The sequence below is a fragment of the Pristiophorus japonicus genome, chromosome 1, assembly GCF_044704955.1.
Source record: "Pristiophorus japonicus isolate sPriJap1 chromosome 1, sPriJap1.hap1, whole genome shotgun sequence".
Classification (NCBI taxonomy): domain Eukaryota; kingdom Metazoa; phylum Chordata; class Chondrichthyes; family Pristiophoridae; genus Pristiophorus; species Pristiophorus japonicus.
The window spans coordinates 59,492,503-59,507,945 of NC_091977.1; the positions used below are offsets into that span (position 1 = coordinate 59,492,503).

A 15,443-nucleotide genomic window follows, 5' to 3' on the forward strand; every position below is an offset into this window, starting at 1 on the left:
GTATAGTGAAGTGCATTGAAGAATAAGTGATGTACATTGAAGTACTGTGCAGTACAATGAAGAATTAATGATGTACAGTGGAAGGCAATGCTGTACAGCAAAGAAAAGAGAAAGGAGATTATAAGGGCCATACTGCAGCATGAAGCCAAAATATATCGAATGCATTATTGATTTTAAAGGCGTTACACAAATTATTTATTAAATTGTGAATAATTTATTAAATTACATGGCTCTGAATTTAGACCCTGGGACACTAATGTGCAAATGCTTACTGTATTTGTTTGAAGTTGCCATTTTCTGTTTTAATAGAGGAGTTCACCCATTTATTTTAAACAGGCTAGCACCTCTGCTCAAACAACAGAGTTGAATTTCAGACAAACACGTTGAGCTTTCTCTTGTTAGTATTTCACGCTGTCAATTCAGGGCTCACATTTTTTAAAGACTTCATGTCTATAGATAACAGTAATCCTCCAGTTGTGGTATTGTGCTACACCAGGGAAACGTCAAAACATCTAAATATGTTAGGGAAGGCAAGCATTTAATGTTTAAAATACAACTCTGGGCAAGTCTAGAGAGAGTGGCTGAAAATCTGGAATTGGTTTTACCTAAATTACTTGACATTTGCTGGTTGGCTACTGCCTTCTCCGAGCTGGCCTGATTCGATCGTGCTGCTGTCGAATGGCCCTTTTCTGCTTTCACAGCACTGTTCTCCTGATGCAAGAGCCTCTCTGCTGCTGCGGCCGCTGCAGCCGCCTTCTTGGCTTCCTTCTTCTGCCGCCCGGTCTTGACAGGATGAGCCAACATTCTCACTACACGGGGGAAGGAGTTTAGCATCTGAATAGCACCTTGCTTGATCTTTTCCTCCTGAGCTTCTACACTTCCAAACTCATCGGTAGGAGAGATTTTGTACAAAGGCAGCACGTGGAGCTGTTCGTCGTCTGGTATTTGGCCAATAACCCGATTGTCTTCTTTGGTAAGTGTACAAACCTGCGCGTGATAGTGAAAAACAGGATTCGTCAATTCTTTTTTCAGTAATAAATTTCTTTGTTGTACAACTTAACTTGTATCTGACCTTGTTATGCAAGGCTCAGATACAAATGGAATTCTGCACTTCTAACTGGGAAAAATCTAACCTAGGAGCGAATAACACCTTCCCCTTCTTACTAATACTGCTTAACAACTTCTTTTGAAATCATTGTGAAAAACATGAGGGAGAGGTCACACAAAGAACTTTGGTGATTTTAGGCTAAAAATTTGATTACCCCCGAAAACGGACACGGGATCGCGATGCATGATTAACCCATGCCCGTTCAAAGGAATACAGGCAGCATGATAAATTTGCGTTGCCTGCTGATCAGCATGATTACGGTGTTCAGCCCAGCACTCCCGGCAACCAAATTTTAATTTGATTTTACGTTTTAAAGTTTAATTTGTTTTAATTGCCGGTGCTTTTAGTGTCCCCTTCCCTTTTATAGGGGGCACTGGAAAAATGTGATTTTAGCGCCCAAAAAAACCCCCCAAAAAAATGAAAAACACAAAAAAAAAAGGAAAAAAGGGCCTTGTAAATGTCTGGTGTGTCACCCAGGTCGGGTGGCACGGTTTAATGTTTTATGTTTTTGCAGGTGAACTCCAAAAAGAGTTTCAGCCCAGCACTGAACGAGCTGCTGAGTGGCTGAATGCTCAGCAGGGGGCCCAAGTTCGTGGGAGGCTAGCATCACTTAAAGCTAGCCTGCACCTCTAAAGGCAGTCTGCACCTCTTAAAGGGGAGGTACATTTTGCCTGCAGCAACTCATTCAACCAGCTGGGGAAGAGAGCAAGAGGAGGGAAAAAACACCAATGATGTTACAACAGGGGAGAGAGTGTGCACAAAGATTCTCCAATGCAGCACTGGAGGTGGTACAGGAGGTCAACTTGAGAGAGGACCTGTTTCCACTGGGGGCCAGGAGGCCTTTTAGGCAAATGTGTAAAATCCAATGGAAACAGATAGCCGCTGTGGTGAATGCCAGCACATAGCCCCGAGGACCTGGACACAGTGCAGGTAGAATTTTTATGATCTCACACGAGATGTCAAGGTCAGTGAATTTATCTTCAAATGCCATATCTCACCATCTGCACCAATAAGCTCACCCACTGCCCAATGCACCACACCCTCACCACTCAACCACCAACAATCTCTATCAAACACAACTCAAACCTCACATATATCACTTCATCTCACCCTCACACACTTACCACTGCTGTAAGCCTCACATTCACATCTCACAGCTTGCGCACACTGTCAGCTATTCCAACATGAAAGGCATATCACCCAAACACCTTGCACCACACTCATTGACACTTTCCTTTCTCTTGCAGGAAAAGGAGGCTCACAACTGGCGCCAGCAGAACCTAACCGACAGGGGACAGGCGCGCCAGCATAACCTGACCCCCACGGAGAAGACGGTGCTGGCCATTATTGGCAGGGGCATGGCTGAGCCCATGGCCAGCAGCAGGGCTGAAAGAATACAAGATGCCGGTATCCTCAGATGTAATCCTTCTCACATCCCACCTCCCCCTCATCTTACAATCTCTTCTGATTTACAAGCTGCACATGGGGTAAGCATGCACCTTTTGCTTTCCCACCGCCCCCCCCCCACTTGCCCTCACAACAACCTTACCCTTGTGCCTTTCTCCTTTCAGATAGCCAAGAACTGACACCTGGCCAGGCACGGATAGAGGAGCATGAAATAGAAGAACAACAAGGCACTGATGAAGACACAGCAGTGTGACTCAATTTCACACTCGCAGTCGTCAGCTCAGATACTGACACGCCGTTTAGTTTAGAGGATAGGTTAGAGGTGGGATCTGCACATGGTGAGACACTGAGCATGAGTGGCCTGCAGCCAGGACATGGGGAAAGGATAGCAGAGGTGCCAGCTCCCCAGAAGGTGAATTCTGCTGCTAAGATGAAGCCTTTGATGGGGCAACCTACAGAAGAATATGTATGCATAATGAAATGCTTGGTGCATAGACAGGCCTTCCAGAAAACCTGACTTAACAGTTTCACACTTAAATTTAAAGCATATCTCTGTGGGAGATTGTAAATACACATTGTCTCTTTAATGAAAGTTGTGTGACCCAGGGTGGTTAAAAAAAAGGTAAAACGGTTAAATTTTCACCCCTCCCATTATGTGTTTGACACTGAATACTTGCTAATACACTTGCTATGAAGAGAAACCCATTCAGCACTGCTCTTTTGTGAAGCCACTTTTAGCATCAGGGTCCCCATGTTTAGTGTGCACAGTGAATGCAGGGCTGCAAAGTGCAGGGCTGAAAGTTGCCCTGTAACTGAAACATTTTAGATGGTTGTGATTCTAACCAAGAAAAATGTATGAGGGTGAAGGCAGCCAATTGTCAAACGTGTAGCCACAATAACTTCACATCACTGTAGGTGATTCAGTTAGTGCAAGTGATTGAGATTCAGGAGCTGCTTGACATTTACAGAAGTTCTGGACAGTCACAAACTAGACAGTGTTATACACAATCTACCTGTAATCTAAGTCATCAAATAAGTCTATTACATTAAAAAATGCTGGTAATTGTATTAAATATGGGGGCTTCAAATAAGTGCAGATGATTGAGTTAATTATTGGTGACTGAGTTAAATATGCACTACTGAGTTAAATGGTATTGGTTGTGTTAAATGCTAGCGATTGAGTTAAATATAGGTGTTTAAGTTTAATGCCTGTGATTGCTTCAGTGGAGGTGATTAAGTGCTGGTGACTGAATTAAATGTGATTTTTGATTTAAATGTGAGCAATTGTGATTGAGTTAAATGTAAATAACTGAGTTAGTGTAGGTAATTGAATTAAATGTAGATGATTGGGTTAGTGCAGGTGACTGAGTGATTGGGTTAGTGTAGGCGATTGAGTTAGTGCAGCTGACTGGGTTCATGCAGGCGACTGAGTTAAATATGGCTTTTGATTTATATATGGGTGATTGAGTTATGTGCACAAGATTTTAGTTATTTGAATTTGATTGAATTATATCTGGGTGATTTGAGTTAAATGTCAATGATTAAGTGCTGGTGATTCAGTGAAGTGCAGGTAATTGGGTTAAGAGGCGGTGATTGATTGAGTTAGTGTAGGTGATTGAATTAGTGCAGGTGACTGAATTAGTGCAGGTGATTGGGTTCGCGCAAGGGACTGAGTTAGTGCAGGTGACTGGGTTAAGAGGAGTTGTGTCAATTACATGCTTGTGATTGAGTTACACGAAGGTGAGTTAGCTGTGGCGGATTGAGTTAAGTGACAAGTGCAGGTGAATAAGTTGGAAGGTCTATGATTGGAACAAAATGCTTAAGAAGTGAATTTGTACATACCACTGTGCTGCCATTCTGCATGTTGTGCAAATCTCTGTGAGCATGGGCACAAAAATCTACACAAGCAGTCACCCCTGAGAATGGATGGCCATCCGTCTGGCCAAGCCGGCAGTCTGGTGCCCTCTGCTCAAATTCAACCTGTATAAAAAAAGTATAAAGCATTATTCATTTGCAATAAAAAAATCATGTCTTGTACAACTTGCCCATTGCAGTTTCCTTCTGTTTAATTCTCCCCTGGCTTTTTGTGAGCTCAATCATATACTGAGTTTCCTGCATCAGAAGTCTGCAGCACAACGGGTGATACTGAGTGGGAGTGAAACTGCTTTTATATCAGGAAAAAAGACAAGTTTCTTTCTGTTGGTCTAGTCACAGCTATACAGGAACGCATGAAATTGAATACATTGACTCATCCATTGTGCATGTATTTCAATCAGAACACAACTACAATTATATTGTGGAGGCATCTGTTCGGAGAAGAGGGTGGAGAACCTAATTGGAGGTGGTATCAGCAGCAGTGGAACCTTCGACGATTTCCAAAAAAAACAAGGATTGACATCACGGGACAAGCAGGTAGGTGTTTGGTTGGTGAGTATTGAGTATTAAGGTTTTTTTCCTCTCTTTTCTCTCTAACCTAGGACAGTGGTTTAAACTAGGTATGGTTAACTATAAAGTACTGTATTAAATTTATAGCTTAACTACGGTAGTTAAATTAATTAATATAACTATAAATAAAGACTTTAACTAATTAAATAAATAAAATAAGGCTAGACTAAGATATGGCACAGCAGGTTGTGTGTTTGAACTGCAGTATGTGGGAGTTTGTGGACAGCAAGGGTCAAGGATGTCTCGGAGCGGGTGCAGGACATTCTGAAATGGGAGGGAGAACAGCCAGTTGTCGTGGTGCACATTGGTACCAACGACATAGGTAAAAAAAGGGATGAGGTCCTACGAAACGAATTTAAGGAGCTAGGAGCTAAATTAAAAAGTAGGACCTCAAAAGTAGTAATCTCGGGATTGCTACCAGTGCCACGTGATAGTCAGAGTAGGAATCGCAGGATAGCGCAGATGAATACGTGGCTTGAGCAGTGGTGCAGCAGGGAGGGATTCAAATTCCTGGGGCATTGGGACCGGTTCTGGGGGAGGTGGGACCAGTACAAACCGGACGGTCTGCACCTGGGCAGGACCGGAACCAATGTCCTAGGGGGAGTGTTTGCTAGTGCTGTTGGGGAGGATTTAAACTAATATGGCAGGGGGATGGGAACCAATGCACGGAGACAGAGGGAAACAAAAAGGAGACAAAAGCAAAAGACAGAAAGGAGATGAGGAAAAGTGGAGGGCAGAGAAACCCAAGGCAAAGAACAAAAAGGGCCACTGTACAGCAAAATTCTAAAAGGACAAAGGGTGTTAATAAAACAAGCCTGAAGGCTTTGTGTCTTAATGCAAGGAGTATCCGCAATAAGGTGGATGAATTAATTGTGCAAATAGATGTTAACAAATATGATGTGATTGGGATTACGGAGACGTGGCTCCAGGATGATCAGGGCTGGGAACTCAACATTCAGGGGTATTCAACATTCAGGAAGGATAGAATAAAAGGAAAAGGAGGTGGGGTAGCATTGCTGGTTAAAGAGGAGATTAATGCAATAGTTAGGAAAGACATTAGCTTGGATGATGTGGAATCTATATGGGTAGAGCTGCAGAACACCAAAGGGCAAAAAACGTTAGTAGGAGTTGTGTACAGACCTCCAAACAGTAATAGGGATGTTGGGGAGGGCATCAAACAGGAAATTAGGGGTGCATGCAATAAAGGTGTAGCAGTTATAATGGGTGACTTTAATATGCACATAGATTGGGCTGGCCAAACTGGAAGCAATACGGTGGAGGAGGATTTCCTGGAGTGCATAAGGGATGGTTTTCTAGACCAATATGTTGAGGAACCAACTAGGGGGGAGGCCATCTTAGACTGGGTGTTGTGTAATGAGAGAGGATTAATTAGCAATCTCATTGTGCGAGGCCCCTTGGGGAAGAGTGACCATAATATGGTGGAATTCTGCATTAGGATGGAGAATGAAACAGTAATTTCAGAGACCATGGTCCAGAACTTAAAGAAGGGTAACTTTGAAGGTATGAGGCGTGAATTGGCTAGGATAGATTGGCGAATGATACTTAGGGGGTTGACTGTGGATGGGCAATGGCAGACATTTAGAGACCGCATGGATGAATTACAACAATTGTACATTCCTGTCTGGCGTAAAAATAAAAAAGGGAAGGTGGCTCAACCGTGGCTATCTAGGGAAATCAGGGATAGTATTAAAGCCAAGGAAGTGGCATACAAATTGGCCAGAAATAGCAGCGAACCTGGGGACTGGGAGAAATTTAGAACTCAGCAGAGGAGGACAAAGGGTTTGATTAGGGCAGGGAAAATGGAGTACGAGAAGAAGCTTGCAGGGAACATTAAGGCGGATTGCAAAAGTTTCTATAGGTATGTAAAGAGAAAAAGGTTGGTGAAGACAAACGTAGGTCCCCTGCAGTCAGAATCAGGGGAAGTCATAACGGGGAACAAAGAAATGGCAGACCAATTGAACAAGTACTTTGGTTCGGTATTCACTAAGGAGGATACAAACAACCTTCCGGATATAAAAGGGGTCAGAGGGTCTAGTAAGGAGGGGGAACTGAGGGAAATCTTTATTAGTCGGGAAATTGTGCTGGGGAAATTGATGGGATTGAAGGCCGATAAATCCTCAGGGCCTGATGGACTGCATCCTAGAGTACTTAAGGAGGTGGCCTTGGAAATAGCGGATGCATTGACAGTCATTTTCCAACATTCCATTGACTCTGGATCAGTTCCTATGGAGTGGAGGGTAGCCAATGTAACCCCACTTTTTAAAAAAGGAGGGAGAGAGAAAACAGGGAATTATAGACCGGTCAGCCTGACCTCAGTAGTGGGTAAAATGATAGAATCAATTATTAAGGATGTCATAGCAGTGCATCTGGAAAATGGTGACATGATAGGTCCAAGTCAGCATGGATTTGTGAAAGGGAAATCATGCTTGACAAATCTTCTGGAATTTTTTGAGGATGTTTCCAGTAAAGTGGACAAAGGAGAACCAGTTGATGTGGTATATTTGGACTTTCAGAAGGCTTTCGACAAAGTTAAAGCACATGGGATTGGGGGTAGTGTGCTGACGTGGATTGAGAACTGGTTGTCAGACAGGAAGCAAAGAGTAGGAGTAAACGGGTACTTTTCAGAATGGCAGGCAGTGACTAGTGGAGTGCCGCAAGGTTCTGTGCTGGGGCCCCAGCTGTTTACATTGTACATTAATGATTTAGACGAGGGGATTAAATGCAGTATCTCCAAATTTGCGGATGATACTAAGTTGGGTGGCAGTGTGAGCTGCGAGGAGGATGCTATTAGGCTGCAGAGTGACTTGGATAGGTTAGGTGAGTGGGCAAATGCATGGCAGATGAAGTATAATGTGGATAAATGTGAGGTTATCCACTTTGGTGGTAAAAACAGAGAGACAGACTATTATCTGAATGGTGACAGATTAGGAAAAGGGAAGGTGCAACGAGACCTGGGTGTCATGGTACATCAGTCATTGAAGGTTAGCATGCAGGTACAGCAGGCGGTTAAGAAAGCAAATGGCATGTTGGCCTTCATAGCGAGGGGATTTGAATACAGGGGCAGGGAGGTGTTGCTACAGTTGTACAGGGCCTTGGTGAGGCCACACCTGGAGTATTGTGTACAGTTTTGGTCTCCTAACTTGAGGAAGGACATTCTTGCTATTGAGGGAGTGCAGCGAAGGTTCACCAGACTGATTCCCGGGATGGCGGGACTGACCTATCAAGAAAGATTGGATCAACTGGGCTTGTATTCACTGGAGTTCAGAAGAATGAGAGGGGACCTCATAGAAACGTTTAAAATTCTGACGGGTTTAGACAGGTTAGATGCAGAAAGAATGTTCCCAATGTTGGGGAAGTCCAGAACCAGGGGTCACAGTCTGAGGATAAGGGGTAAGCCATTTAGGACCGAGATGAGGAGAAACTTCTTCACCCAGAGAGTGGTGAACCTGTGGAATTCTCTACCACAGAAAGTAGTTGAGGCCAATTCACTAAATATATTCAAAAGGGAGTTAGATGAAGTCCTTACTACTCGGGGGATCAAGGGTTATGGCGAGAAAGCAGGAAGGGGCTACTGAAGTTTCATGTTCAGCCATGAACTCATTGAATGGCGGTGCAGGCTAGAAGGGCTGAATGGCCTACTCCTGCACCTATTTTCTATGTTTCTATGTTTCCGAGCAAACACGTCTGCAGGAGATGACTAGAGTATGAGCTGGAGACACTCCGACACATAAGGGAGGGGGAGGAATTTCTGGACAGTCTTATCCACAATACAATCACACCCCAGAGGAAAGCACAAGTTCAGGAAAGGGAGAGTATGACTGTTAGGGAGCCAGGTAATAGGGATTTAGGAGAGGTTGAGAAGGAGGTCCTGCAGATACTGGTCCTGTCCAACATATATGATATATACTCGTTACCTTTGATGACCAGGAGAAAGACTGCAGGCAGGACAGCCACAATGCAGACCAAGGCACTGTGGCTCAGAAGGCTATCCGGGGTGGGGGGGAGCAAAATCGAAATGTGGTAGTAATAGAGTACTCTGTAAGTAGGGGAATAGCTAGTGTCCTCTGCAGCCAAGAACGAGAATCCCAAAGGGTGTGTTGCCAGGGTAAGGGATATCTCTCGGCGGCTGGAGAGGAACTTAGAAAGGGAGGGGGTAAATCCAGTTGTCGTGGTCCATGTTGGAACAAACGACATAGGTAGAAACAGTGAGAAGGTCCTGCTGAGGGAGTATCAGGAGTTAGGCTCTAAATTAAAAAGCAGGACCTTGAGGGTAGGAATCTCTGGATTAATGCCCGAACCATATGCAAATTGGCATAGAGGCAGACCGATCAGGAGAATTAACATGTGGTTAAAGGGCTGGTGTAGGAAAGAGGGGTTTCTTTTCTGGGACAAGGAGATGTACCGATGGGTTGGACTCGACCTGAAATGGGATGGGATCCATGTCTTAGCAGAAAGGGTAAATAGTGAAGTGGCAAAAACTTTAAACTAGTAAGATGGGGGGAGGAATCTACAAGAAACGTAACTAGCATAAATATAAACAAAACAGGAAAAGAGAGCATAGGAAAGAATAAAGTAAGGGAGGACATTGATGGCAAGGGAATAAATAGAGTTATAGAACATGAGTCTAAAACGATGGTTCAACATAAAGTGAGAGGAGATCCTATTAAAATTGAGTTAAACTTTCTGTACAGCAATGCACACAGTGTCGGTAATAAAACAGAGGAGCTGGAGGCAATCATGCATTGCGAGGAACCAGACATAGTAGGGATTACTGAGACATGGCTACAGAAAAATCAGTACTGGCGATTAAATATTGCAGGGTATAACATATTTAAAAGAGATAGAGAGGGAAAAAGAGGAGGTCGAATTGCTGTACTTATTAGGGATAAAAATGGCAATAGAAAAAAGTGTCTCCGCTATCAGCAAGATCTTTTATCTCTATCCATATAGAATCCATATGGATAGAGATAAAAGATAATAAAAATATAATAAAAATAAAGATTAAAAAAAGATAATAAAGGATCAATCACACCAATAGGTGTAGTCTACAGACCACTTAATCCTTCTGCCACCGATCTGCTCAATCACACACTCACTACCACCTTTGATGTCCTAGTCCCGATTAAAATGATTACTCTCCCCCACCCTTACCGTTCCCCCTGGTACAGTCCTCACCTTTGTTCCCTCAAATCAAAAGGGCGTGGCGGACAACTGGTTTAGCCATTCACCGCCAGATCTGGCTCGAACACACAAAACACTATCAGTTGTTACTCATCTACAAAAACTGCTCACTATTCCAGGATCATTCTGGATTGCAAAAATAACCCCAGGCTACTATTCTCTACTGCTAGCCATCTCCTTAAACCCCTCTCCCCTGTCTCCACCACACTCACCTCCAACAACAAGTGTGAGGAGCTCATGGACAATTTCCCCGATATCGGCGTAACTGGTGCAAAAGATTGTGGAATCTTAAGTGCAAATTGCGTTCAGCGCAAATCGAGTTTGCGTGATTTTGTACGTTAGTTTAAAAACCTCGCGTTAGAAGCCGGCTCCGTCCACAAAACTGGCCACACCCCCTGGATGAGTTAATCACCATTGGGAGTTTCCTCTAATTGCGCTCGTTTGAAGGCCTTGAAGGAGGCTCTAAATATCAAGCTGGAACTTTGGGGCGCAAGGTCACTAAGTACGTTTTGAAAGGTTTTGCATGATTTTTTTTCTTTTAAACTTATGGAGGAACTCACTACTGTACCCCAATCTAACAAAAAAATAGTTTTGCATATTTTTTTTAAGTAATTTTCAGTCATTTAAAATCAGGTTACTCATAGGTGATGAATTGACACTGTGATTTAAAATGATTACTGTTATGTATTTAACCCCTTGCAACCTGTATCACACTACCACCAGAGGGCCTACCTATTGGAATCCCTTGGAAGCACGGTATATAAGCAGGCCACCCACGAGGTACCTGCACTCTGGAATCTTATTAAAGGAGCGAAGGTCACACTTGCTCATTGTTCATAGTACTCCGTTTCATCCTTTATTATGAATGCATCACTTATATTTTGTGATAAACCCATTTTTACCTGTATTAATCAAACTGCACAAAGTTACCACTCTTAAATAATTAGGGGTATATTGTTTAAAGCAAAATTTAAAAAGAGATTACATTTTAAAACTCTGCACGATTGCGCTGGGTTGTAGCAGAGTTTGCATTCAGTGATATGCAAATAAGTTTGAGTGGAAACCCAGGGGGGAAAAAACTTTTCATAATTAGGTGCAATTTTGGCTGTAATTTGTGCCAGAATCAGCAATTGCGCCAAAGCGGAAACTCTCCCTCCCCGAGTATGGGAATACTCCTTGCTGACTAATTACTAGCTCCAGGAGATCGATCACCAACAATGGATAAAATGATTAATTGCTGTCAACTGTGAGAAGGATATCAATTCATGACATCAACAGAATTCACCTGGTAGAAATAGGTGTTACATGTCGTATAAATACAATTAAGTTGTGGCTCTGAAACTGGGTGGACCTAATTTTGAGTGCTTGAGGTATCTTGCCTGCTGCGAGCACAGATTGGGCCAGCCCAGGTACCTAGGACTCAGAAAAGTGAAGCTTCCATCCTGCATACACAATCATATTATTGTAAAGCTTTCATTATTTTGTAGTGTAGAAAAGTGCTGAATCAGGAAAAAGTGTCCTGCATTTAGATTTTATGCGTCACACAAAACCAACACTGCTGGTTTCCGTTGTTTCACTGTCCCATGGAACTTTCTAGATAAGATGCAAATGAACAACAAAATATGCGTTGATGGTTACAAACTTGTTCTTGTAAATTGCAGCCCCTTATTTTGCATGGCCTTTCACTGCTCTGTGCCTCAGTATCACTGGTAAGTAGCAAACGGAGAAAAGCACAAATCTAGGGGGTGAAGTATGAAGATACACTCTTATTGACACAGGAGATGGAGTGTGATGTGTGACTAATGATCCGAATGTGTTGTGATAACTCTTGCTGTAGATTGTTCTGTGAACATTGCGAATTAAGATTCTGAAGGAACCGGTATTGGTTTTGAGAGCAGATCAGTGAGTGCAAGCAGACCGTTGATGATGCATTGCTGATCCTGGTCTCAGTAGCTCAGGCAGCTGAGTGGATCGACCAGGGTTGACCAGCACAAGGTGCCTGCTAGGAAAATGATAGCAGGAAGAGATGGGGTGAGGGGACTGTCAGTGGGTAACAGTAAAGAAAAGCGGTAAGAGAGGTGGGAATTAATGCAGGAAAACAAAGGGGCTGAAATTGCCCCTTTTTTGAGCCCTGTTAGCGTCGCCGGTAGGCAATTTCAGCCCGGATGTTAACTGACCCGGGTCGGAAAGTTTAGCACCCCTGAACGGGCCACGGGACAATTTTGCCCCGAAAGTTTCAAGTGGGTTCCAGGTACTGCACAACATGGATAGTGTTACTATGGAAAGTGAGGATGAAGTAAGGAGCATATACTTCAGGGGAAATAAGGGGCAAATGAATGGTGGGAGAAAGAAGAATGGATGACTAGCTATTAACTGGGAAAGCAGCAGAACTGGAAATGTACGTGCCGAAGAAAAAAGTGCAGCACGGAGACCTTACTAAGCCAGGAAATTGACAGGGAGGTCAAAATATTACGGTACAAAGTAGGACTTCTGAAAAACAAGATAACTTTAGGGCATATGGAGGGCAAGAGTAAACCATTCTGGACAATAGCGCATGGATCTGGGAACCCTGAGGCTTGCCTGACTAAAGGAGATTGTGTAGGATTGTTGAGATTATTGAACAGCCAGTGAAGTCAAAATCTATTTTGGATCTAATCCTCACGAATGAACAAAGTCTGGTGTGTAATGTAGAAGTCAAGGTACATCCGGGATCCCGCAATTAAACACATTAGCAGGGAAGTGTTCAGGAGGGCATGAGAAAGGGCAGTGAGATGGAACTATTGCACTTTAATGGGTATGCTTTGCTCTGATGGTGAGAAAGATAGCTGTTAATAAACTGGGAAGTTAACGCAGAAAGGGCTTCTCTTGAATTACAACTGCTACTCGCACTTGTGCTCACAGCCTAAATGGGTGTGAGGAGAGTAGAGAAATAAAATCTGCTTGTTAAGGACTTACTAAGACCTATACTGAGAAACAAATGTGTATTTGCCTGGAAAAAGAAAGGCTTGCATTTATATAGCACCTTTCACAACCTCAGGACGCCCCAAAGCACTTTGAGGTGTAGTCACTGTTGTAATGTAATGTAATGTAATGTAATGTAGGAAACACAACAGCCAATGTGTGCATAGCAAGGTCCCACAAACAGCAATTAACTAAATGGCCAGAATATATTTTTTTTAGGTATTAGTTGAGGGATAAATGTTGGCCAGGAAACTGGGAGAACTACCTTGCTCTTTACTGAATAGTACTTTGGGATCTTTTACGTCCACCTGAGAATGCAGATGAGGTCTCAGTTTAACATCTCATCTGAAAGACGGCATCTCCAACTGTGCAACACTTCCTCAGTACTGTACTGAATTGACAGCCTAGATTATGTGCTCAAGTCTCTGGGGTGAGAATTAAACAGAATCTCAGAAATTCTTAAAGGCAAAATACTGCTGATGCTGGAAATCTGAAATAAAAACAGAAAATGTTGGGAATACTCAGCAGGTCAAGCAGCATCTGTGGGAAAAGAATCAGACTTAATGTTTCATCAGAACTGGAAAATGTTACAGCTGTAACAGGCTTTCAGCAAGTATAAATTACAGATCAGTTAGCCTGACCATAGCACTGGAGCAGATCCTCAGCACCCGCCCAACAATTCATGTTTTTCGAATGAGCAGAGGCCATAAGCAGCACAGCTCTTTTACAGCAACTGAATATATTGAATTACCATCTTATTTCATAGATTCCACGTTGTCCATGAAAACCACAAACCAGTGCCTTTAGCCGTAAGGAACATCTAATGAAATTATTTCAATAGGTAACTAAATGATTGATATGGGGAATGTGGTCAATATAATTTACGAGGAGATTCAGGACAAATTCCAGTATAGGGTAGGTTTGATGTCGGATTGAGGGTTTATAAGGGTAGGTATGATGGGAGATTGAGGGTTTGCAAGGGTAGGTTTGATGGAAAGTTTGCAAGGGTAGGTATGATGGGAGATTGAGGGTTTGCAAGGGTAGGTATGATGGGAGATTGAAGGTTTGCAAGAGTAGTTATGATGGGAGATTGAGGGTTTGCAAGGGTAGGTATGATGGGAGATTGAGGGTTTGCAAGGGTAGGTATGATGGGAGATTGAAGGTTTGCAAGGGTAGGTATGATGGGAGATTGTAGGGTGTGTAATAGGAGGTACTATTACAAGGAGGCCAAGAAAGCGTCAGCCATGGCGGGAGGGAGACTCCGCATGGCCACTTGTGCAGTAATACTCATGCATTCAGACCCCACCATACCTGGTTTATAAAGGAATATTCTTTTTTGCCCAACTGAGGTGTGAGCTGCTTGCCTACTTGCAATAGATGCTGGAATTATGAGCCATGCATGCAGATCATTTATGCTATAAGGATGTCGTGATGGAGCATGTACCTTGGCTAGAAAATTGGCACATCAGTGGCACCTGCAGTGGAGGCTGTGCTATATGCACAAATATTGTCATTGAATCTATCCTGCTACTGCAAGATGCCATAGTCTGCAGCTTCAACATATTTGGAACAAAATGGAAGACGAGCATTAAGAAGGGATTCAGGGACTTTGTGGCATTACATTGCTCTCTGCTCATGCAGAGCACTGATCTCTATGAGGACTTCCCCTCAAGTAGCAGCATGTATCCAGCATCACAAATTGGCCTCTCGTGTCAGCCTCTGGCTCTGCACAAGTGACCTCTCATTGTTCCCACAACATGTTTTGTCCCTTGATAGCAGCATAGGACATCCCTGCAGCAACTGCTGACCCTCTGGCACAAACAGGTCAGCAGAGTTTTAAGGAGCTACTAAGCAGCGCTGGAAGCCTTCCGCTGGGTGTTTACTCCCCTTGAATCAGTGTAAGATCGAGGACCATTAGCACAGGAAGTATATCTCTATACTTCTATTCCCTACGCTCAATCTCTCATCAATAGCGACATTCAACTGTATCAGTGTCTGGCAGTCAATCATTTTATTGTTACAATTAAAAGAATTCTCCTTCTGTGCTCCTGGCACAAGCCAGAAAAGCATACTGCGGAACTGAACAACCCCAGTGCAATCACAGTCCTTTGGTGCTGTGGGATGTGCTGGAAGGGCAGAGGCTGGATGATGCTGATGAGGGTTGAAGTGGGAATGAGAAGCAACAACAGCACGGGTAGAGGAAAAAGTCGTTCAACAGTTGAAAGAGTTGCCCTCAAACCCAAGCATCTCTGCTGGAGATGACTGCTGCACATCTTCATCCTCCATGTGTTGCTGCTGCTCCTCTCTGAAGTCCATGAGT

The 15,443-nt window shown here is 43.4% G+C and overlaps 2 protein-coding genes across 3 annotated transcripts in view; one reads left to right on the forward strand and one right to left on the reverse strand.

Annotated features, from left to right (window-relative positions):
* The window catches only part of LOC139264010 (inorganic pyrophosphatase-like), a 240,412-nt gene that overhangs the window by 202,524 nt on the left and 22,445 nt on the right, over nucleotides 1-15,443 (forward strand). The window lies entirely within an intron of this gene.
* The window catches only part of tet2 (tet methylcytosine dioxygenase 2), a 180,609-nt gene that overhangs the window by 24,199 nt on the left and 140,967 nt on the right, over nucleotides 1-15,443 (reverse strand). For both annotated transcript variants that reach the window (XM_070880077.1, XM_070880072.1), the window contains 2 exons: nucleotides 4,358-4,495; nucleotides 606-987 (listed from right to left, as the gene is read on the reverse strand). In XM_070880077.1, the coding sequence (XP_070736178.1) occupies nucleotides 606-987; nucleotides 4,358-4,495 (520 nt within the window). The remainder of the gene's footprint in view (nucleotides 1-605; nucleotides 988-4,357; nucleotides 4,496-15,443) is intronic.